General features: G+C 45.3%; 1 protein-coding gene across 1 annotated transcript; it reads right to left on the minus strand.

The window, feature by feature from the left end:
• Positions 1-6,967: 6,967 nt before the first annotated feature.
• Positions 6,968-22,905, minus strand: LMOD3 (leiomodin 3). The gene is made up of 3 exons (XM_016195776.2): positions 22,643-22,905; positions 19,280-20,710; positions 6,968-9,649 (listed from the first exon to the last, which is right to left on the minus strand). The coding sequence occupies exons 1-3, from the start codon at positions 22,850-22,852 to the stop codon at positions 9,623-9,625; spliced, it is 1,668 nt and encodes a 555-aa protein (XP_016051262.2). The 5' UTR covers positions 22,853-22,905; the 3' UTR covers positions 6,968-9,622.
• Positions 22,906-23,512: the final 607 nt, after the last annotated feature.

A 23,512-nucleotide genomic window follows, 5' to 3' on the forward strand; every position in this document is an offset into this window, starting at 1 on the left:
TCATGATAACAAATAGGTGTCCAAGATAATGTCTCCTATAGTTTTTCATTTTTAGTTTTAAAATGAATGTGCATTTCTTAGGGGCACAGAGAGGACAACAGTAATTGATTGACATCTGAAAAGCATCTTTAGATGACCAAGCAAAAATACTTTTAAAAATGGGAATGAGAAAGATGGTGGCAGATTGAATGGGAGCTACACTGACACTCTCCTGGGACCAAACTGGAATTACAACTAAATTTAGAAAAACTACCCTGAATAATCAACTGCAACTGAAGACTAGCTAGAGAGCACCCTCATGACCAAGAAGGAAAAGTGGAGACCACATAGAGACTGGTAGGAAATGTGGAGGCACAAGAGGACTGGCTGGGCTCCCACAGGCAGCAGCTGAAGGTCTGGAGAGATATCTCAGCTGTGGGGGGGTTCCCACTGAGAACTCTTGAGCCTAAACCCTAGGCTGGGCTTCCCAGCTAAGAGAACTAGAACTGAGAAGGTTGCCCACATAACATCTGGGTGTGAAAAGCAGCTGGGTTGCTGTCTGCCAGGGAGAGAAGGCTAGAGATGCAGGCACCCTCTTAAAGAGCCAACACACAAAGTTTCCTGTGCAGCCACATACCTTGGGCTCCAGCAGAGGGAGGGCAGAGTGGACTGGAGCTATGTGAGGAGAATCTAGGATTGTGGGCTCTGGAGATAAGCTCAAAAGGCACCCCTCTGGATTCCTGTGCCAAGTCACTTACTTTCTAAGCAGCTTTTGCCTAAGGGGGAAGCAATTAATCCACCCTGCTGGAAAACCTCTTGCCCTGCCCCGTGGAGTTTCTACAGCCTGAGACTCTTTCAGAGAATTCAGATTAATCACCCTGCAGGCAGAAACAGAACTCAGAGTGCTTCAAGTCTTTGCCTGATCTGCTTTGGGACCTGTACCTTGGAAAAGCAGACTTTAGTGTTCATTTTCATCCTGTCCAAGCTCATCCAGCTCCAACAGAGGGGACCTCAAGCCATGAGTTGTTCATAGCTCCAAACAGGATACTCAGGGCCAGTCAGAAACAGTGTCTGACATTGGCTTGCACCACAGACCTTCCAAAAAGACTGAGAGTCCTAGCAGGCCTACCTAATACATAGAAACAAACCCAAATAGGCATCCAAAATAGGGAGATAAAAAAACAAGCCCCAAGTGAAATAAGAGAAGTCTCTAGAAAAATTGCTAAGTGCAATGGAGATAAGCAGTCTATCAGATATAGAGTTCAGAATACTGATTGTAAGGATGCTCAGCAGCATGAAAAAGGTATGGAAACTATGAAGGAAATGAAGAATGACATAGCAGAAATAAAGAATACACTGGAAGGAAAAAGCAGATTAGAGGAAGCTGAGTATTGGATCATTGAGTTAGAAGACAGGGTAGAAAAAGAATCACTCAATCAGAGATCCAAAAAGAAAAAACAATTAAAAAAACAGGATGGCCTAAGGGAGTTGTGGGAAAACATGAAACGTAACAGTATTCACATCATAAGAGTGCCAGAGGAGGTCGAAAGTAAGAAAGGGTTAGAGAATCTGTTTGAAGAAATAATGGCAGAAAAACTTCCTTAATCTGGTGTAGGAAAAAGTCACACTAGTTCAGGAGGCACAGAGAGTCTCAAGCAAGAAGAGTCCAGAGGCCCACACCCAGGCACATCATAATTAAAATGCCAAAAATTCAAGACAGAATATTAAAGGCAGCAAGAGAAAAGCAATCTGTTACCTACAAAGGAGCTCCCATAAGGCTGTCAGATGACTTCTCATCAGAAACTCTATAGGCTAGAAGGGAATGGCATGAGCTATTCAAGGCAATGCAAAACAAGGATCTGAAACCAAGATTACTCTATCCAGCAAGGCTATCATTCAAAATAGATGGTGAAATAGTTTCCCAGACCAAAAGAAAAAAAAGTTAAAGGAGTTTATCACTGCCAAACCAGCATTACAGGAAATGTTAGAGGGACTGCTGTAATTAGAAGTAGAAATAGAAGCATTGCAAGAAATGCTGAAGGGACTGCTGTAATAATAAGAAATAAAGAGAGAAACATAGGCATAAAGAATTAAAATGACAATAAATAAGGACCTATCTGTAATAACCTTAAGGATTTTAAGGGAGAGATCAACAACAATACAGTCATAGTCATGGACTTTAACACCCCACTGACTTCAATGGGTAGATCTTCCAGACAAAAAGTAAACACAGAAAGAGTGACTAAATGGCACACTAGATCAGATGGATTTGACATTTACAGAACACTTCACCCCAAAGCTGCAGAATATAAATTCTTCTCAAGTGTGCATGGGTCATTCTCAAAGATAGATCACACGTTAGGACACAAAACCAGTCTCTACAAGTTCAAGAAGATTGAAATCATATCAAGCATCTCAGATCACAAGGACATGAAATTAGAAATCAACTGCAGTAAAAACACTCAAAAACATTCAAACACATGGAGGCTAAATAGCATGTTATTAAATAAGGAGTGGGTTACCAATGAGATCAAATAAAAAGCTTCCTGGAAACAAATGAAAATGAACACACAACAACCCCAAATCTATGGGACAGAGTGAAAGCAGTCCTAAGAGGGAAGTTCATAGCACTACAGGCTTACTTCAAAAAGGAAGAAAAATTTTTAGTAAACTAACCCTACAATTTAAAGAGTTAGAAAGCTCCCCCATGAAGCCATCCGGACCAGTGCTTTTGTTTGCTGGGATTATTTTTACTACTGCTTTGATTTCATCAGTTGTTATTGGCCTGTTCAGGTTTCCTGATTCTTCCTGACTCAGCTTTATAGGATCTCACTCATACGTGAAATCTAATAAACAAAATAGACTGAGGAACAAAATAGATCCAGAGACATAGAAACATGGGACAGACTGATGAATCTCAGTGGGAAGGCAGAGGTAGGGGAGTGGGTGGGAGAGATTAATCAAAGAACTTATATGCATATATGCATAACCCAAGGACAATTATGTGGTGAAGGCCTGGGGGGGGGCAGATGCGGGGTGGAGGGGATCAGTGGGGAAAACGGGGATATATCTGTAATATTTTCAACAATAAAGATAAGTGAAAAAAAAGGGAATGAAGCCCAGCTGGTGTGGCTCAGTGGTTGAGTGGCCACCTATGAACCAAGAGGTCACTGGTTCGATTCCCAGTCAGTGTACATGCCTAGGTTACTCGCTTGATTCCCAGTAGAGGGTGGGCAGGACGCAGCCGATTGATGTTTCCCATGGATGTTTCTATCTCTCCATCCCTCTCCCTCTCTCTCTAAAATCAATAACATATTTTTTAAAATCTTATTTAAAAAAAGGGAGTGAAAGTGGGAGTGATCACCAGCCTCAGCAGTTCATTAAAACTTTAGTAGCAGTAGTTACAACCATGTGTTTTCATAGCTAGACATCAGAATTAAGATACCATGTGTTTTATATTCTATTCTTCCTCTCATTTCCCATGTATTTAGAAATAGGTTATACAAAGTGATTTCACAGGTGAACAGAAAACATTTTGGCTTCCCTCCAGCGAAATCATGAAGACAGTTGGAGCAGAAATCTGTGAAGAGGGTCCGCACGTCTGAGAATAAGGCCACAGCACTCGCTGCTCCTGACTTCTCTTGCATTTTAATTTCTCAGCCAACCTGCTGCCTTCATCTCTAGCACACTTAATGTCATCACGTCTTCACAGACATGGTCTAGGAATTGTACCCTGACCTGCATATGAAGAATAAAATGTTTCAAAGTTTTTTGTGTGAGGCTTTATTTAATGCACATCTGTGTTAAATATCTGAGAAACTCAGTGACAACCCTATAAATGATACACTACAAAGCAAACAGCTTGTGTTTCACATAGTGCTTAATAAAACCTTAATAATTTATTAATTTCCAGCCAGAATAAAATTGAATTCCAATGGGATCCTTTTTAAATTTTTTAATCATTTTTTGATTTTTCAATTAAAGTTTACATACAATATTATATTTCCAGTATATTTCTGGTAATCACCCAGTGATTAGACATTACATAATTTACTAAGTGATCATTGCAGCATACCCATCTGACACCATACATAGTTACTAGGATATTATTGACTGTATTCCCTATGCTAAACTTTACATTCCTATTACTATTCTGTAACCAATTCATACTTCTTAATCCCTTCACCTTTTTCACCCATTCCCCTAACCACCCCCATCTAGCAATCTTCAAAATGTTCTCTGTATCTATAAGCCTGTTTCTGTTCCACTTGTTCATTTATTTTGTTTTTATAGATTCAACTGTTGATAGATATGTATTTATTGCAATTTTACTGTTCATATTTTTTAAAAAATTATTTTTAGAGAAAAACGTTGATGTGAGAGTGTAACATCCATAGGCTATCTCCTGCATGCTGCCCACTGGGGATCAAACCCGAAACCCAGGCATGTGCCCTGACCAGGAGTCAAACCCAAAACATTTCAGTGCATGGGACAATACTCAACCAACTAAGCTACACCAGCCAAGGCTAGTGTTCATTTTTTTTTTTTTTAATCTTTTTCCCCCCTTCTTCTTAATGAAGACCCTTTAATATTTCATGTAATACTAGTTTGATGGTGATGAACTCCTTTAACTTTTTCTTGTCTGGGAAGCAATGCATATGTCCTTTGGTTCTAAATGGCAGCTTTACTGAGTAATCTTGGTTGTAGGTCCTTGTTTTTCATCACTTTGAATATTTTTTGCCACTCCCTTCTGGCCTGCAAAGTTTCTGTTGAGAAATCAGCTGATAGTCTTATGGGCTCTCCCTTGTAGGTAACTAACTGCTTTTCTCTTGCTGCTTTTAAGATTCTTTCTTTGTCTGTAACTTTTTGCATTTTAATTATGATGTGTCTTGGTGTAGGGCCTCTCTGGGTTCATCTTGTTTGGGACTCTGCACTTCCTGGACTTGTAAATTTATTTTCTTCGCCAGGTGAGGGATGTTTTCTGTCGTTATGTTTTCAAGTAGTTTTTAAGTTTCTTGCTATTTGTCTTCTCATGTGGCAACACTATGATGTGAATGTTGGTATGCTAGAAGTTGTCCCTGAGACTTCTTATGCTATCCTCATTTTTTTGGATTCTTTTTTCTTTTTGCTGTTCTGATTGGATGTTTTTTGTTTCCTTATCTTCCAAATCCCTGATTTGATTCTCAGGTTCATCTACTCTACTGTTGATTCCCTATAAATTATTCTTCATTTCCGTTAGCATATCCTTTATTTCTGACTGCTTCTTTTTTTATGGCTTCCACATCATTTTTTATGCCGTTGAATTTCTCACTAAGTTCCTTGAACATCCTTATAACCAGTGTTTTGAACTCTACATCTAGTAGACTGCTTTTCTCCATTTTTAGTTCTTTTTCTGAAGTTTTGTTCTGTTCTTTCATTTGGGACATTTCTTTGTTTCCTCATTTGGTAGCCTTCCTATGTTTGTTTCTATCTATTAGGTAGAGCTTCTGTGTCTCCAGGGCTTGGTAGAGTGTGGCCTTAATGTAGTAGGTATCATGTAGGGCCCAGTGGCACAGCCTCCCTGTTCATCTGAGCTGGGCACTCCAGGTGTGTCCCCCAACCTCTGTGGGGACTGTGTACACCCTCCTGTTGTATTTAAGTCTTGATTGCTGTTGGCATCTCAATAGGAGGGATTTACTCCCAGGCCAATCAGCTGCAAGGACTGGCTGTGAGAACTGTGGAGAGTCAGCTGTGCAGGGGCCTGCCCCAAGGAGCAGGACTTACTTTAACTGGGCTCTGGTGCACGCTGAATCCATCTCTTGAGTGTATCCTTTGTGGAGGTGGTTGGATGGTGCTTCAATGTGGCCTGAAGCTGTCCACTGGATGGTCTGGTTCTGGGGCCTCCTGGGAGGTGCAGGTCAAGGTCAGCCTCCACCTGTGCCCTGCCCAGAGCCTCCTGGCATAAGCTACAAAGCAATATGTAGATGGCTGCTACTTGTGCTGGGCTTAGAGGTGCCCAGGAGAGGCTAAGCAGTGAACCAAGGCTGGCTTTCACTAGTGCTGGGCCTGGAGCCACCTAGTGAGAAGAAAGGGGCACACTGAGGCCAGATGCTGCTTGTTTGAGAGATTTTAGGAAAGTTTGAGGCATGAGCCAAGACAGGCCATTTGTATGGAAAAGCCACTGGGAAACAGCTTTGGTGGGCCTGCAAGTTTGGTGGGTCAGGGTCTCAGGAAATCACTAGGGTGGGGCAAACAGTGTGAACCAGGTTGATGGAGTCTCAGATATTGTTGCTTACTGACAGCTCTGTGAAGAAAGGGCTCATCAAAGGAACAATGGCTGCTGCCTCCACTTCTGTCTGAGAGAAAGCCACCCCTCTAGCCCTGGTCCTGATGCCAGAGAATTCAGTTCCTGTGTGTACCTGCTGCCCTTCAAGCTGCTGCACCTGTGCTGGAGCTCAGAGGGAGTGAGTCTGAGTAAGTCCATGCGTGGGCCCTTTAAAAGGAACACCTGGGACTCCAGCAGGCTCCGTCTCACTCAGCCTCAATCCCCGCTGGTTTTCACAGAAGTTATGGGGACTCCTCTTCCTGGCGCTGGAACCCTGGGCTTGGGGGCCTGGTGTGGGGCTGGGACCCCTTGGTCCTCAAGGGGAACCTCCACTGTCGAGATATCCCTTCCGATTTTTATCTGCCATAAGTAGGTGTGGAACCAGCCCGTTCCATGTCCCTGTCCCTCCTACCAGTCTCGATGTGGCTTCTTCTTTATATCCTTAGTGGTAGGACTTCCATTCAGCTAGATTTCAGGTGGCTCTGAATGGCGGTTGTTTTGTAGTTTAGTTGTAATTTTGATGTCCCAATGAGGTCCTTTTTAAACCTGACATGGGTTTATACACATTTTAGCCCCTTCCATTTTCTACAAGGTGTTTTCTGCTGACTGAACACAGTAAACTTGGAGAAAGTGACAACTTGAAATTTGAAAATGGACTCATTCTAATTAGTAATAGCAAGTGTCATTTCTGGAAAAGTAGCATGAAAATGCTATAAACTATTACATTTTTTTTCTATTTTTAATGACATTTTCTATAATTCACACAAAGTTACTAGAGAGCATACAATTTCCAAAAATGTCCTGGGTTTTTGTTACATTCAGTTTTCTAAGGATGCACTCAGATCAGTGGTAAAATGCAGACATTAACGTGATTTTTTCATTCTCTTTGGAAAAGCTGTTCCCATTATTTTGTCTCTTCACAGTAGTGACTTGGCCGTCCACTTGTGCAGGGTCTGCTATCACTAAAATGTCATAAAAACATTAAGTCTGGGTCTGTGCATGTTGAGTATTTCCAAATGGCAGTAACAGCCCCGGGCCCCAGGCCCACCTCACAGCATCTGTCTAAACAGGCAGGGTGCGAACCTGACGACCTCCAACCCAGGCCTGAGACCCCCTTTCAGTCAGGCGAGAAGCAGACATTTGGGGGGAAATTATTACATTTTAAAAACAAATTAAAATCTTCAACTTAGAGATTTTTAGAGAGGGATTGGGTGGACGGAAAAAGCATAATGTGAACAATTTCACCTGTCTCTTGACAAACCTGTTGTATTGAGAAATAAGCTATGAATTTGGATCACCTTGTGTTTTTGGACACCTAAGATTAAAGCCCTCCTTCAGGACTCTTATTCCTTTTTGAAAGTCCCGCCTTTATTAATACTGTGGCTATACAAGCAAATGGGTAAGGGCTCTCTGGAACTTCAACCACTAGTATGCATTACATTTTTTGTTTGTTTTTTTAATATATCTTTATTGATTTCAGAGAGAGGAAGAGAGAAAGATAGAAACATTAATGATGAGAGTCATTGACTGGCTGCCTCCTGCACGCCCCCTGCTGAGGATGGAGCCTGCAAACTGGGCATGTGCCCTGATGGGGCATCGAACGATATCTCCTGGATCCTAGGTTGACGCTCAACCGCTGAGCCACGTTGGCCAGGCTGCATTAACATTTTTAAACAGGATAAGAGCACTTTGTTCTATCACAGTTTGGTCTTTTAGATGTAGAATGGGCTAGACACTTAAGCTTATTTATTGTAGACCTTTCTTAACTATCCTGCTTTATGTAAAAGGATGTTTTATAGAAATAATAATGCAGGATAAAACAAAAATGTTAGCTGCTGGCTCTTCTAAAATTAGTTGATTGATAACTATAACTATTTAAATTTGATACTTCTGTACACACTAAATTAGCTTTAGAAAATAGAAACACCATATTTCTTTACAGTGGCTTGTCCTGTCCTTCCAAATAATGTATTGTTTTAAGTTTGTCTCCATTAGATCCATTCTTTTAACCCTTTTGGCTGGTTGTGTGCCACCTGTGTTTATATAAAAGGAGAAAGAAGGTAGATGCCAATTATTTACTTAGGTGAGAAAGTGAGAAAAGGCATCAAATTGTGATTTTCTGACTTCTAGGGTTCACACTGCTTCTATAAAAAATTTCAGATTCTATGTACCTAGTGACTGGGAACTTGGAAGGAGGAGAGAGCACTGAGGCTGGGGTTGTCTGGAAGGTTTTTGCGGAGGATTGGGACCTGACTGGCTTTGAAGACAGGGCAGGACAGTCATACATGGAGATTGGGAGGGAAGTCTCTGGGGGTACACCTTTGAGGGGCCGATGAGAGCGAAGAGATGGGGGTACATGTGGGTGTCTCATCAGGAGCATGAGGACTGTGGCAAATAGGACTGGATCAGAGCCCCGGGGCCAGGCCCTGGAGGCCTGCGAGGCAGAACAAGGAATTTGTTTAACCTCATACAGGGCAAGCTTCATGCAGAAGACTGAGGAGAGCAACAAGGTCAACTAAGATTCACAGACTAAGGTTAAAAACAGCAAACAGATATAGTTAGCTAAAACCAAAAGCTTCTCAGTAACTGTATTATTTCTACAAAGGTAGCATGCCGTGTCCCCTGCTCCTGTGCGTGTGGAAACGGGGAGGGTCTGTGTAGACGCAGGGTTTATTCTCTCCATGAGTTTTTCTGGAAACACTTTGTTTTCTCCATGTCCTGTGGCTTAGATGTTCTGCTCCTCACAGATAACCTCTATCAGAAGTATATCCCCAAACACCAGGGAGCCCAAGGGAGAAGCCAGGCAGGGGCGGAAACTCTTCTCAGCTGGTGCTGGGAGAAGAGCTAAGGAACAAGCTTCCAGTTCAAAGCAGAGGCCTGGAGCTCACTCGGCCCGCACCGGCCCGCGGGTGGAGGGTGCTCTGCTCCTTTGAGACGGTGGGTTGCAGTAGGGGGGACGGGAGGGGAGGAGGGGAGAACGGAGCTACGAGAGTTACCACTTCCACGGTATTTATCGCTGTTTAGTGGAAGGAAGCAATAGCAAAGCAGACGTTCACAAAAAATGGTTTTTAACTTCTGTGCGGGAAGCATGGCTAAAATTCACCAAAGCTTCTCAAGCTGATTGGGAGTAGAAAATGTCACCCCTGAATGTTAACACTTAACCTCCTTCCTCTTCCTCTCCAGACACTATTTTGTCAGAGGCCAAGTGTTCTGCCTTTTACAAAATTCTCCCATCGGACGTGAGCGTTGTTCCCAGTTGCCCCTGGGTCCGGAGCGATGCCGCTGACCCAGCCTCTGAACTCTAATCCAGGGTCGTTGTTTCAATGCTGTTCTTCTAGATTATTCCAGTTCTTTTGGCAGTTGCACCTGTGATTTAGACATTTGGAGGAAAGGGGGAAATTAATCCTGGGAATTCAAGAGCTTTATAGCAAAAAATGACAACATTTACATGCCTCAAAGGATGTATAATGGATTAGAAATTCTGGCCAGAGAGCCCCTGAAATCATGAGAAAACAACCACCACACGCACCATTCTTCGGGCATTTGCTGATGCCAGGAGCCGGCCCGCGGCTTTGAGCGCATGGTGAGACACGTCGTGAGCGGGCGCGCGGGGCCGCCCGCGCTCAGCATCCTGGGACTCGCCCCTACTGGCTGGGTGGTGTTGGCATCAACTTTCTTGGGTGCAAAACAACAACAGGAGTACCTAACTCACAAGGCTATTTTTAAGGATGAATACAAGGAATACAAGGTAGTAATTAATGCTAACACTATTTTTTTCTTTCCCTTTCTTTTTAAATTGCAGTTCACACCAATATTATTCTGTTTAGTTTCAGGTGCACAGCATAGTGGTAGGTAATCAAGTACTTTACAGGGGTTCCCCCCTGATATTTCAGGTACCCACCTGCCCCACACATAGTTATTAAGATATTATTGACTATATTCCCTGTGCTGTGCTTTACATCCCTGTGTAACTACCAATCCCTCCACCTTTTCCACCCAGCCCCCAGCCACCCAGCCCCTCAACCCTCCTCCCTTCTGTTAACCATCAGCCTGTTCTCTGCATCTATGAGTCTGTTTCATTTTGTTTGTTTATTTTATAACACCTGTTTTTAAAACACTTTCTCATTTCATCCTTCAACAGCCTTGTAAAGAGGTGCAGGCTCAGGCAGGGCAAGTAATTTGCTCAAAGTCACACAGCTGGGAGGTGGCAAAGCCGTATTTAAGCACAGATCAGTCTCATTTCAGTACTCATGTCTTAACCACCAAAAAAATACCACCACGTGAATATACATTCTTTTTAACAACCTGTCTTTCCCGTTTGAAGCAGGTTCCTGCTTCGGTGCTCAATAAAATTTAAAACCAAAATGTTATTCACAAAAGAGAAGCATAAGTCTGACTGCAGATGAACTTGTCACTTTGTTTCATAGGAACTTAAGGCAAGTTCTTTAAGGGCTGCCAGTGGTGCTATATCTCCAGAGGGTGGCACATCCTCACGTACATGCCACCTTCCAGGGGATGCTGAAGAGTCCAGAGGACACACGGAGTTTGAGTAACAGTGACCGAGCTGTTTCTCCTCCCGACCTGCCCATGCTTCCCTGCCACTGTGGTGAACTCTCTTGGCCACCTGCATGGCCCCTCCTACAGCCAGTTCTCTGCCCATGACCTTTGTCCGGAAAGATTTCGCAGCATTCTGCCCACCGGAGAGGACCTCTCAGGTGCTGCTGCTGCCAGCACACCCTTCACCCCACCGGCTCCTTCGAGTTTCTGGCCTCTCCCAGGGGCAGCCTTGCAGGAGGGATCTGTGTGACTGCACCTTGGCAGAAGCCCCGCAGGGAGAACACCAACAGTGAAGGACCCAATGAGAAAAAAGAAAAAAAGTTGCAAAGCAGCATAAATAAGTAAAACAGCATGTTTTTTGTATTGTTGAGTGGAAAAAAAAACATTTTATACAGCACTATTTCCAATATATGTTTCTATGCATGAAGGGCTCCAGATTAATAAAAATATTTTAAAAAGCAGAATGTGGCACTGACCCAATATTGCAAACAAGACATATTGACTTTAAAATATGACCATGTTGCAGTTCAGATCACTGACACATGGAAAAGAGCCACTAGATGACCATTGGTTAGCTATTTGGAAAAGAAATAACAAAGACTTCTTACTTTCTACTTCTAAAGTTTTATCCTTTAATTTTCCTGTGCTATGGGATATTAAAATAACCCAAACTATAAGAGCAGCAAGAAAATATAGGCAAATATTTTAATAATCTTCAAGAGAAACCATTTCTAAGCAGAGCACAAACACCAGAAACCACAAAGGGAAAGATGGGTAGATTTGGTGTCATAAAAATATAAAACTTACAAAGAGCTGAGAATCAACTTGCAGGATTGTTAGGGGGGCCCATGCCCCCTTCACTTGATTAAAATTCGTTTTTTAAAAACAGTGTGTGTACCTTTGGCCCCACCCTGGTGATTCCTGGAGACCCTGCCCCTCCCTACTTGCAAGCTCATCCAAGCCATTTCCAGTGGCTTTTTCATGCAAGTGGCCTCTCTAGCCTCATGCTTATGACTTTCCTAAAATCTCTCAAACAAGCAGCAGCTGGCCTCATTGTGCCCCATACATCTCAGTAAGTGGCGCCAGGCCTGGTACTAGTGGCAGCCTGCATTGGTTCATAGCTTGGCCTCTCCTGGACACCTCCAAGCTGAGCACAAGTAGCAGCTAATTATGGTTTGCTGTGTAGCTCATGCTGGGTGGCCCTGGGCAAGGCACAGGCAGAGGCTGACTTTGCACCTCCTGGGAGGCCCCAGAGATAGTGCACCTGGTGGTCAGACTCTACCATGCTGGATTACAACCCTACCACATCCACGAGTGACACACTCAAGGGGCGCACTTGGTGAACGCCAAAGCTCCACTGAAGTAAACCCTGCTCCATAGGGGTGTCTCCAGCACAGCAGCTCTTTGACTGTAGTTGCAGCTGGTCCTCACAGCCAATTGGCCTGGGGATCAATTCTTCCCTGTGCTGCCAACAGAAACCAAGGCTCAGCTACAACAGGACAGTGCACACAGCCCATACACCAGAGCACCTAGAAGGCCCAGCTCAAGTGACTGGGGAGTCTGAGCCCCTGGACCCTACAGGACACCTACTACACAAAGCCACTCTACAAATTCCAGGAGACATAGAAGCTCTACCTAATACACAGAAACAAACACCTGGAAGCAGCCAAAATGTGGAGGCAAAGAAACATGTCACAAAGGAAAGAACAGAGGAAATTTCCCAAAAAGGAACTAAATGAAATAGAGCCAAGCTAGGTACTAGATACAGAGTTCAGAATGATGGTTATAAGGATGCTCAAGGATCTTAGTAAAACTATTATGGAAACTAGTGAGATCATATAATAAAGTACCAATCAGAAATGAAGGTTACACGAACTGAAATGAAGAATAATTTACAGGGAATCAACAGTAGAGGAGAGGATGCTGAGAATCAAATCAGCAATTTGGAACATGAGGAAACAAAAAACACCCAACCAGAAGAGCAAAAAGAAAAAAGAATCCAGAAATATGAAGATCGTGTAAGGAGTCTCTGGGACAACTTTAAGCAGCCCAGTATTCATATTATTGGGATGCCAGAAGGAGGAGAGAGCAAGAAATTGAAAACCTATTTGAAAAATGACAGAAAAAGTTCCCCTACCTGGTGAAAGAAATAGACTTACAAGTCCAGGAAGCACAGAGGGTCCCAAACAAGAGGAACCCAGAGACCCACAGCAAGACACATCATAATTAAAATGCCAAAGGTTAAAGACAAAGAGAGAATCTTAAAAGCAGCAAGAGAAAAGCAGTTAGTTACCTACAAGGGAGAGCCCATAAGACTGTCAGCTGATTTCTCAACAGAAACCTTGCAGGCCAGAAGGGAGTGGCAAGAAATATTCAAAATGATGAAAAACATGGAACTACAACCAAGATTGCTCTACCCAGCAAAGCAATCATTTAGAGCTGAAGGTCAAATAAAGAGCTTCACGGATAAGAAAAAGCTAAAGGAGTTCATCACCACCAGACCAGTACTACATGAAATGTTGAAGGGTCTTCTTTAAGAAGAAGCTAATGAACAAAAGGATCTGACAAACTAAAGAGATCCAGAGACATTGACACAGGCAACAGACTGTTGTATCTCAGAGGGAAGAGGGAAGGGGGATGAGGGATGGGAAGAGAATAACCAAAGAAGTTATATGAATATATACATAACCTGTGGACACAGACAATAACGGGGCGAAGGCCTGGGGAAGGGGTGGGAGCAAGGTGGAGGGGGTCAATGGGGGGGAAAAAAGGACACCTGTAATACTTTTAACAATAAAGATAAATTAAAAAAATAAAAATAAAAAGTGTGTGTAGCATGCACACGTGTATATAGCATTGCTAGTGCGCATGCATGTGCACACACGCAAGAACCAGGCTGGCAGGGTAGGAGGACCCACTTCCCCAAAGGTTAGTTCCTCACACCTGGGTGAGTTCCTGCTCTGGTCAGCACCTCAGTGGGTGTCCAGGATACCTTTGAGCCTGGCCTTTGGGTTCATTTCAACACATAGAGATAGAATAAAAGGTAATTTGAGCAGAGGGTGTTGTGGAGGTAGGAAAAGAGGCCCGTCAGGGAAAATCTCGAGAATGTGGATTGCCATGGATGTCACAGAACAGTGGGGGTCAAGTACAGTCGCCAAAGCAGCAGCAGCACCAAAAAACTTGTCAGAAATGTGAATTCTCAAGCTCCATTCAAGACCTACTGGATCAGAAACTCTGGGGGGTGCTCCGGCACCTGTGTTTAGCCTTCCAGGTGGTTTGATGCTAAACCTTGAGAATCACTCCCACAGGCGCTAGAAAAGCAATATACAGGGTGGGGCAAAAGGAGGTTTGCAGCAGTTCATATGAAAAATAATACAATAATAAATAAATAACAACCCAAGAATAAACTCTGTTTTGTGGACTCACAACTGCAGACCTTGTTTTGCCCCAGCCTGCGTCAAAGACTCTTCCCTCTAGCTTTAGGGAAAGGGCAGTTTATGGCCCATATAATTGCGGGTGCGCAGACGTTTCTTTGAGATGAGTTTGAAAGGTCACCTTGCTTTCTCCCGTGGAGATCTCCTTCTAAGGAGCATAACTTTTCCAAAGCAACGACCCAGTGTAGGCTCTGGGGCTATAGGTTCTCCTGGGCTCTTTTTTGGAGGCAAGAAAAAGGAGCAGGACGAAGGAGTTAAAGACAACACAGGGGCTTCACACGGAGAGTGTGTGAGGAGGGAGGTACCAGGGAAACGGGAACTGGAAACAATGACCAGGCCTGCCCAGCAAGGGCTTGATCTGGGCGCCGATCGAATGAAGGGCCGAGGAAACCCTGTGTGATCTACGGGGAAAGGGAGACCTGGGGATTGTCAGGGTTATTTGGCAGCTGAAACCAGGGGAGAAGATAAGATGGGAGAGAAAAACTGTAGAAGGAGAGGGTCTGGAGAACCTAGATAAAGACACAGCACGTCTTACAGACGAGACATGGGAGAGACGGCCAGAGATGGGAGGGAGGCTCGAGAGTCCAGGCTCTTGCACCTTGTGCGCACAACACTGTTCCAGTGTCCTGGGCCCTTTGGCTCAGGAGGGCTGTTCATGCTCTTACTATACTACAGTCTTTCCAAAGGAGGAAGCTAGAGTGTGTGCAGTACCGGCGGGAAGCACGCAGATGTGCACGTAGTGAGCCCACAGAGGGACGCAGAGGATGGTAAGGTACCTTGTTTGGCACAGCAACCTGCATGTAACATACATGCAGTTGGCCTTAGAGAAGACTGTAAACTCATCTCAGATGGGGGGCAGTGGACGGACTACAGACTTCAAACAGAAGATCATACATTTGCACTGAGGGATAAACTGGTACAAGCCTAATGTCTTTGTTTAGGGCTATTATCATATTGATTATTAGCAATTAACTCATAGTCACTATCTAATAAATTCAGTTTGTTAGACAAAACACGCTAAAAACAAGAGCAACAAAAATGAAAAAATTCTATAGGAGCCAAATAAGTAATGGAAATGAGTGAAGCAGGCCAGGTGTGAGGCAGCAGGGCACGGTGGGGACTGAGGAAAACCGGACAGGGCAGCGCAGAGCCAGCTGACCTGTGCCATGCACATGCAAGCCTAGTGGGGCAGGTATGATGTTGCAGGTGGTGCCAGATAGCTGGATATTTTAATGTGATGTCTTTTATTTTATATAATAATACTCAAGCCAAATAAAATGGGCTTTCAGATCTGGCCCATAGTCCAGCAGCTTTTAATACCTGGCCTACAGAACATGTCTCCTTTAAGCCAAATTAGATGGGCAGCTCCTTGGAGGAGGCAGCATTTGAGCCAAGAAAGGTGAACAGGTTTTCCTTTATTCTCTGCTGGCAGCTTCATTTCAGGGGTCTTGGGCCAGAAGCATGTGATGGGGAATAAACTTTAAAATGAAAAAATACAATCTTAAAATATAAGTGGACTACTTAATAAGACATGCTCTAGAAAACACAAAAATAATATTTCTAAGTTGATGAGAGGAAATAGACTTTTTCTTTAAGTTTCCTGGGACTAAGTAATGTCTAACAACATGTTTGGCATTCAGTAGTCTAAATAGGAACATCAGTAAAAAGAAAAATCATGGAATTTCAAAGTTGTATTTTAATTTCAACCTTACCCTTGGAAGTCCAGAGTTTTGGAGAGCATCTCTGCCCTCCAATGCGTGGGGGGGACCCCCAAACCTTTAGTTTCACTTCTCCATAGGAGTGTAGCTGCGCCTCATCTGACTGCCAAGGACACCCCTTTGTGCTGGACTTTGTGATGTCACCTCTGATGGCATTCACCATATTTTGCTGAGTTGAAGATGCACATTTTGTGACATCGGAACCGCCCTGAATACAGTCAGTGGTGTTTACAATGGTCGGCTGCCTGAGCAAACACACGCGCCTCCACTGAGCTACATGCTCTGTTGGCTCTACACGTGCCCAGGTGTATTGCCATTTAAATTATCTTTTAAAGAATGTGGCAAAATGTGATGGGTATGTAAGAATACTTTGTACTACTTTTGAACTTACGTAAGTCTAAAATGATTTCAAAATAAAACCATTTAAAGAGGCTTTTAAAGATTACACTATGATTTGGTGTTAAAGCAGAAATTTATTGTGTATGTAGCACAGCACAAAACGGGGCAGTGGGAGCAGACTGACATGGGTGACGCGAATTTTCATCAGCGGACGGAGGCTTGTTCATTTCCTCAAGGACATCTTACAGGACCACGTGGTGAAGCTATGCGGCATTTTGTGACTGAGGCGCATGCTGTGGCGCCTACTGCAGGCCAAGCCAGGCACTGAAAGCAGCAGAAATTGCCAACCCCTTGAACACACTAAAGGCATTTCAAAGCAGAGGCTCAGATAAGTGACTGTCATTAAAAACCAGTTCCACGTGTGCTCTGAAGCATGCTTTTTCTAAGCGCTCATTAGAAAACACAACCTAAAATTGGTAACATTTTAGAATTGACTGAAAACGTAGAATGTAGTACTTAGTAGGGTGGTACATTTTGCAATTATCATCATGAATCTATTTAGGTGTGTTTTGCTTTAGGATCTGGGCATAAAACAAGTGTTCTCAGTTGCGTCAAGAGCAGAGTGTTTTGATTATGAAGATGATAGAACTGACGTTGTATGCTCCATGACATTGGGACTGCACCTGTCTTACTCCCTGTGGCATCACTGACCCCTTGAGGGTGCCTGACACATGGGGCACCATGTAAATACTTGTTGCATTAATGAGTAAGTGGGTGGTTGGAGTGGAGCAGACTTGGGAAGCAGGTTTGCTCGGCAGAACATTCCCACAGAAGGCAGAGTGCTGGGTCAGACGATCATCTGAACTCCAGTCTCTCTTCTACTCTGAACCCACATTCCACCTTCAATGTAGATTTAAATGCAGACTGGTGAGCCACTATGGAAAACAGTGTGGAGGTTCCTCAAAAAATTAAAAATGGAGCTGCCTTTTGACCCAGTGGTCCCACTTCTAGGAATATATCCTAAGAATCCTGGAACACCAATCAGAAAGAATATATGCACCGCTATGTTCATAGCAGCACAGTTTACAATAGCTAAGATCTAGAAACAGCCCAAGTGCCCATCAGGAGGTGAGTGGAGAAAAAAAATGTGGGACATTCACACCATGGAATACTATGCAGCTGTAAAAGAGGATCTCTTACCCTTTAGAATAGCATGGAGGGACCTGGAGAGTATTATGTTAAGTGAAATAAGCCAGGCAGAGAAAGACAAACATCACATGATCTCACTTATATGTGGGATCTAAAGAACTTAATAAACTGATGAACAGAAATGATTCAATGACATGGAAGCATAGATGAGACTGACGAATGTCAGAGGGATGGAGGGGGCAGGTGCGTGGAGGGGGAGAGAGTAACCAAAGAATTTATATGCATCTATGCACAACCAAAGGACACAGACAATGGTGCGGAGAGGGACTGGGGAGGGGGGTGGAATGGGGTGGAACGGGTCATTGGGGAGAAAAAGGGACATCTGTAATATTTTAAACAATAACAACAAAAAATATTAGAAAGGAAAAAAATAAAGAGTTCTCTTCATTCTGTTCAGATTAATGTTATTTTGGGGCTGTGTTGCCACCAAGGCAGCCTGGATGTGCTTTACTGATAACTGGTTACAGAGGTGATAGTTTCTCTCAAAACAAACCCCTCAGCCACCCCCTACTGAGGTCTGGCTGCCAGAGAGGAGCAGGTGCAGAGTCTTGACGTTGTGCCCAAGGGCAGGCAAAAAACTCTCACCTGACCTCATGTGACCTCCAGTGTGCTCATCCTGGCTCCCACCCCAGCAAGAATCAGAGTCCTAAGGGAAAGTCAGTTTTGATTTGGAACAGCAGAGTGTTGTTGGTTCTGCTTTACTAGGAGATAGGAGTGAGGGAGTGCGTGTGTATGTGCGCGCGCGTGTGTGTGTGTGTGTGTGTGTGTGTATGAATAAGTAACGCCTATCTTATTTTACAATGTATGGCTTTTTGAAATAGAAAAAAACAAGCTTACATGAAAATTTGTTTAAAACATCTTGAAAAATTGTGACTCTCTATGATGAAATAATATTAACTATTTAGTCAATATCTCTTGGCTAAATTACACACTAGATTTTAAAATAATAGTTAATTGTCCCCCACCCATGACCCCTGGACACACAACTTTCAGCCCCCATAAATCTATCTTAGTAATGACACAAGAAATTTATTCCTATAACGGAACCTGCAAGGAATAGGACATTTTCACGTATCAGCAGCAGTAATAGTGATATCATAGTGAGTATTAAAACTGAAATAGTGAAATATTCAAAACTGTTAATCTGTGGTGACGCTAACCTGAAGTTTACCGTTTGTTTGTCTGCCTGCACAGTGCAGAGTATAAATGCAAGTGCCAGCCTCTCTCCATCTGCTAACATTGAACCCACTGTTTCTAAGCCGTTTGGAAGCATTCAGGTATCATCAGGCGTTATTCTTAGCCCTCCAGCGGGCTCCTCAGGACCTCCAGTGTCAGCTCTGTGTCGCTGGAGTGAATAAAAGCTTGACCTGGACTCAGAACTGAATTTCCATGTCGGCTGCAGCGCTTCCTACCTGTACCTTCTAGATAAGCGACTTGACTTCTCTTAGCCTCAGTTTCCTTTCAATGAAATGGGGAGACTTCTGCTACCTACCTTATGGGGTTAAGATGATCGTGGGAGTTAATTCATATAATGAACCTGGCCTATGGTAAGTGCTTAGTGACTGTTAGTTGTTAATATGAGTTAGAAGTTAGGCAGGTGCACGTCCTGGGGGAGAACCAGTGATTCAGCTCTCCAGGGCGCCCCACTGCGCGAGGCCGTCCTGGTGCTGCGGTGACCAGGACGCAGCTGGTACACTCGGGGTGGTGCTCGTTCACCGGTCCTCCCTCCTTCTACTTACAGGTTTAAGATAGGCCACGTTGCTGTGACGGATGTCGTTCAAGAGCTGGTCTCTGGGCGTGATCTCCACTAGCGGGGGCGGCCTGTTTCTGGGCACCGGTTTCAGCGTTTTGATCACATCCTTGAGGTTGGTTTTTTCGGGGCTTTCTCTGGCCTCTGGCATCCGAGATTTGCGCTGGGTCCTCTTGAGCTTCATGCCCCGGAAGGAGTCAGGGTCCGTCCTGTACGCAGGGGGCTGCGATGGCTTTTTCGTCACTTCATTGCGCCGACCGAGGGGCGCTGCCGGGGCGCTGGGAGGGCGGGGCGGCGGCTGGAGGAACTCCTGCGCCCTGGAATCTGGCATCGGGCCGCCCAGCATCTCCCACATGCCCGGGGGCAGCCCCAGCCCGTCCTCCAGCATGGCTATCAGCCGTCTCTGCTCCCGCAGCTGCTGCCGCCTCTGCTCTGCCTGCCTTTTCTGCCTTTGTTTGTCCTGATTTCTGGTGAGCAGATTGGTCACCACCATCCTGGGACCCGGGAGCTCAAAATGGTAGCCCATCTTCAGGAGAGTGCTGTTTGCCTTCAAGAGCCTGGATATTTCCGTCTCGGCGTGGTGGCCCAGCATGTGCCTCTGGTTGTGAAAGCGCAGCTCGGTCAGCGTCTCGTTGAACTGGAGACACCTCATGATGGCCACGATGCCCTTGCCCGTGATGAAGTTGGACTCGATGTTGAGCGTGGTGACGCTCCTGTTTTCCCGCAGCATGTTAGCCAGCGCGAAGGCCACGCTCTCGTCCGCGCCCACGTTCGCTAAACTGAAGGTCTTGACGTGCTTGTTTTTCTTCATCGCGTCCACGAAGTCCAGCAGCATCTCTCTGGGGATGTTTTCGATGTTGTTCAGGTTGAGCTCCCGCATGTCAGGGTCGTTCTGTCGGACGCGCCGCAGGCTGCCGTCTAGGTCCGTCTGGTTTCCCGAAGGCCTTGCACTTACCTTCAGAAAGCTGGTGTCTAGAGCTAACTTTTTAGGGTCTAATTTTGATATTTTTTTCTCACTCTTTCCTGGGGCCTCTGGTCTGTCTTTCTGCTCTTCAAACATCCGGCTGGGGACCTGCTGGCGGCTCTCACCGTTCCTGGCGGGCTCCTTTGCCTCGCCTCGCTCTCCTCGCATGGTGTCCTGATCACTCCCCTCACACTCGTCCCCGCCTTCATCACCTTCATCTCTGTCGTCGTCTTCATCATCATCTTCATCATCGTCTTCGTCATCGTCGTCATCTTCCCCTTCCTCTTCCTCTTCTCCATCATCGCCCTCGTTATCTGTGTCTCGCAGGTCGCTGCTGCCCCTCGACTCCCTTTGACCTGCGGCAACTCTGTCACTGAGCTTCTCCTTTAGGGTCAGGGGTGCCCTGCTGTTGGCTTGGCCCAGCTCCGGCTCCACGCACCGCCCCGGCGAGTTCTCCTGCAAGAGGTTGGCGAGGGTCAGCATTAGAGCGGTGGGTACAGGAGGCGGGGCACAGCTCCCGAAGCAATAGAAGGCTCGTCATCGAGAAAAAGCAAGCAAACAAGCTCCGTGCAGTGTTCCATTTGTGCGCACAACACACCACAGAAAAGCTTATAAATGTGCATGGGAAAAGCCTGTTGTATCGTTTACCAAATTAGTAGTTATGTCTTAGGAAGAGGTAACCGTGAAGCTAACCGAGGAGGGGAAGCATCTGGAGCATATTCACTTGTTACAGGATATAATTCTAGAGGGTTTGAGTTTTTGAACAAAGTTTAAAACACATAGTAGTTTGGTAAGCAAATACAGCCAAAATAAAGATAATTTTTTATAGGCACCTACACATAAACACATTTTTGGGTTGTGTTTACCTCATCCCATATGTTAAAATGAAACCTAGTAGATTTTGTGTTCAGACTCTGTATTGTTTTTCAAAATGCTGAACAATTTCAGAGGCAGCTAACAGTTATTTGTTTTGAAAACCTTATGGAGTTATCTACTGAAACACTGAAGTTTTTGTTTTGTATATAGCTGAATACATAGCTTGGTATTCAACAACCCTGAGTTACACAATACTTTCCTTACTGCCATAACCAATATTTACATTCCTCGTATATTGTTAATCTACTAAACTGTATACATCAAGTTTCCCTAAAAACATAACATATTGTGGGGAAAACGAGTGCAGTCTGATATTTTGGAATATGCCGAAAGCCTTGAGTGTGATTTGGTCTCCTCAGCTCTATGAAAACTGTCCTGGCTACTGCAAGGACAAGTTCACTAGTCAGTTCCTTTCAAAGGGAGGCCTCTAGGAGGCAGAGCCAGCTGCAAAGGGGAACAGGATTATGCAGAGATTTAGGAACAACTGCTTAGTCTGGGAAGGAAAGTGGCTGTCTTTATTAGTAGTGTTTATTAGATTGTTGCCCATCAATTTGTACACTTTCCTATTCAATGTGTACACCTCAGAGGTGTCACTTTGAAAGCTGTCTGTAGCAGTTTGAGTCACAGGTTCATCGGACCAAGAACCTGACCTTATTGCTTGTAATAAGTTGTAGGTTGGGAGTGACCTTAGCAACTGACATCTTCCCCAGCAGGGGGAGCCAGCCATCAAGCTGTTCAAATTGAACAGAGAAGAAAAAATGTGAGAAGTATCCAGTTTTCTTTTTCCGAAATAATTCATATAGAATTGGCTTTTACTCCAACTGTAAAATGTCTGAATATTATACCTCAAACTCTAACCATATCAAGCCAGCAACTTATTTTCTTGAGTTCAGTACATGTTTAAATTCTCTATCAGCAGGGATAACTAAGAGACTTTACTCGGGGGGTCACTATTAGAAAAAATATGCAAATATACAATACATTCGCCGATTTAACCACAATTCTACTTTTCATGGAAAAACATTAAAGAAAAAACTATCTTTAAAACAGCTTAATAGATATTAATCTCTAAATTAATCACTGATACCGAGTGCACTGGATATTTTTAGTTATTCGACTGGGTCCAACTGTAGGCATGTGGATGGGCTTCAGGGGGCTGAAACTGTGTGTGACATGCTGCGTATGTATGTGTGAGCTTGAAGCAAAGGCCCAGAACTTCCATCAGCTCCTTAAAGGGGTTTGTGAGCCAAAAAATAACTAAGGACAACTCTTTCTGGGTTATGAGTTAATTCATTAAAAATCATGCGTATAGGCTACAAGCTTCCCTACAGCAAACTCAACAGCATTTTTTTAAAAAGAGGCATGTACAAGAAATAACCAACTTTCCCTCCCAGCTCTGCCGTACGTGCTTCAGAAAGTTCCAACATTAAATACTATGATCTAATCGTTAAGCCTGCAATCCTGAGTCACGACGGTGCCACGGGACCCGCCAGCCCAGCCGTCCCCCGGTACCTGGGCGGGCGCCCCGTGCCCCGCGCGCCCCGCGCAGGTGTGGTCCCTCTGAATCAGCCCCGCGGGGAGCCGGGGGTCGGGGGCCATGACCTCCATTTCCGACTGCAGCTCCAGCAGCTCCTCGGGGGACAAGTTGGCCAAGATTTTGTCTTCGTCAATGTCTTCATCAAAGAGCTCCTCTCGGTCAGAACTCGCGCTGCGCGCGGACATGGCTGCGGCGCGTCTTCCTCCGCTCCCTGGAGAAGAAGGGACTCGGAGGTGACTTCAAAGGCTCTCAGGGCCCCGGCTGCCCGGCGCCTCGGGCCGCACCCCGGAGCGCGCTGCCGGCGCCGCGGTCCCGCTGCTGCGAGAGCCGGGGGCGCAGCGTCTATATTAAGCCGCTGGCGGGTGGCGGGTGGCGGGTGGCGGGTGGCGGGCGGGGAGCGCGCCGCTCCCCCCGGGGCCGAGTCAGCTGCGCGAACCCCTGACGTGCGGGCGCAGCTGCTCCGCTCGCCGGGCGGCTCCCGGGCCCGCCGCGCCCCCGCCCCCCGGTCCCGCCCACGTGCCCGCGCGCCCGCCCCCGCCCCCGCCCCCGCCGCGCGGAGACCTTCTCGCTCCAGCCGCGAAAGCAACTTGCAGACTTGGGATGAACGTGCAGCCGCGAACCCCGCGGCCCCGAAGCTCCCGCGGGAGCGGCCGGCCGGGCGCGGGCTCCGGAGGCGGAGACGCCGGGGCCGCGGGGCGCGCACCTGCTGACGGCCGAGCGGGGCGTCGGGTCCCGCGACCCAGCGGGGCGGCCGCGCTCGGGTTTCCACGGAGGGCGGAGTTTAACACTTAAAGGATTTTTTATCCTACTCTCGTTAGTCTTAAAAAAATGTTTTCTAAAGAATT

The sequence above is a fragment of the Miniopterus natalensis genome, chromosome 15, assembly GCF_054644295.1.
Source record: "Miniopterus natalensis isolate mMinNat1 chromosome 15, mMinNat1.hap1, whole genome shotgun sequence".
Classification (NCBI taxonomy): domain Eukaryota; kingdom Metazoa; phylum Chordata; class Mammalia; order Chiroptera; family Miniopteridae; genus Miniopterus; species Miniopterus natalensis.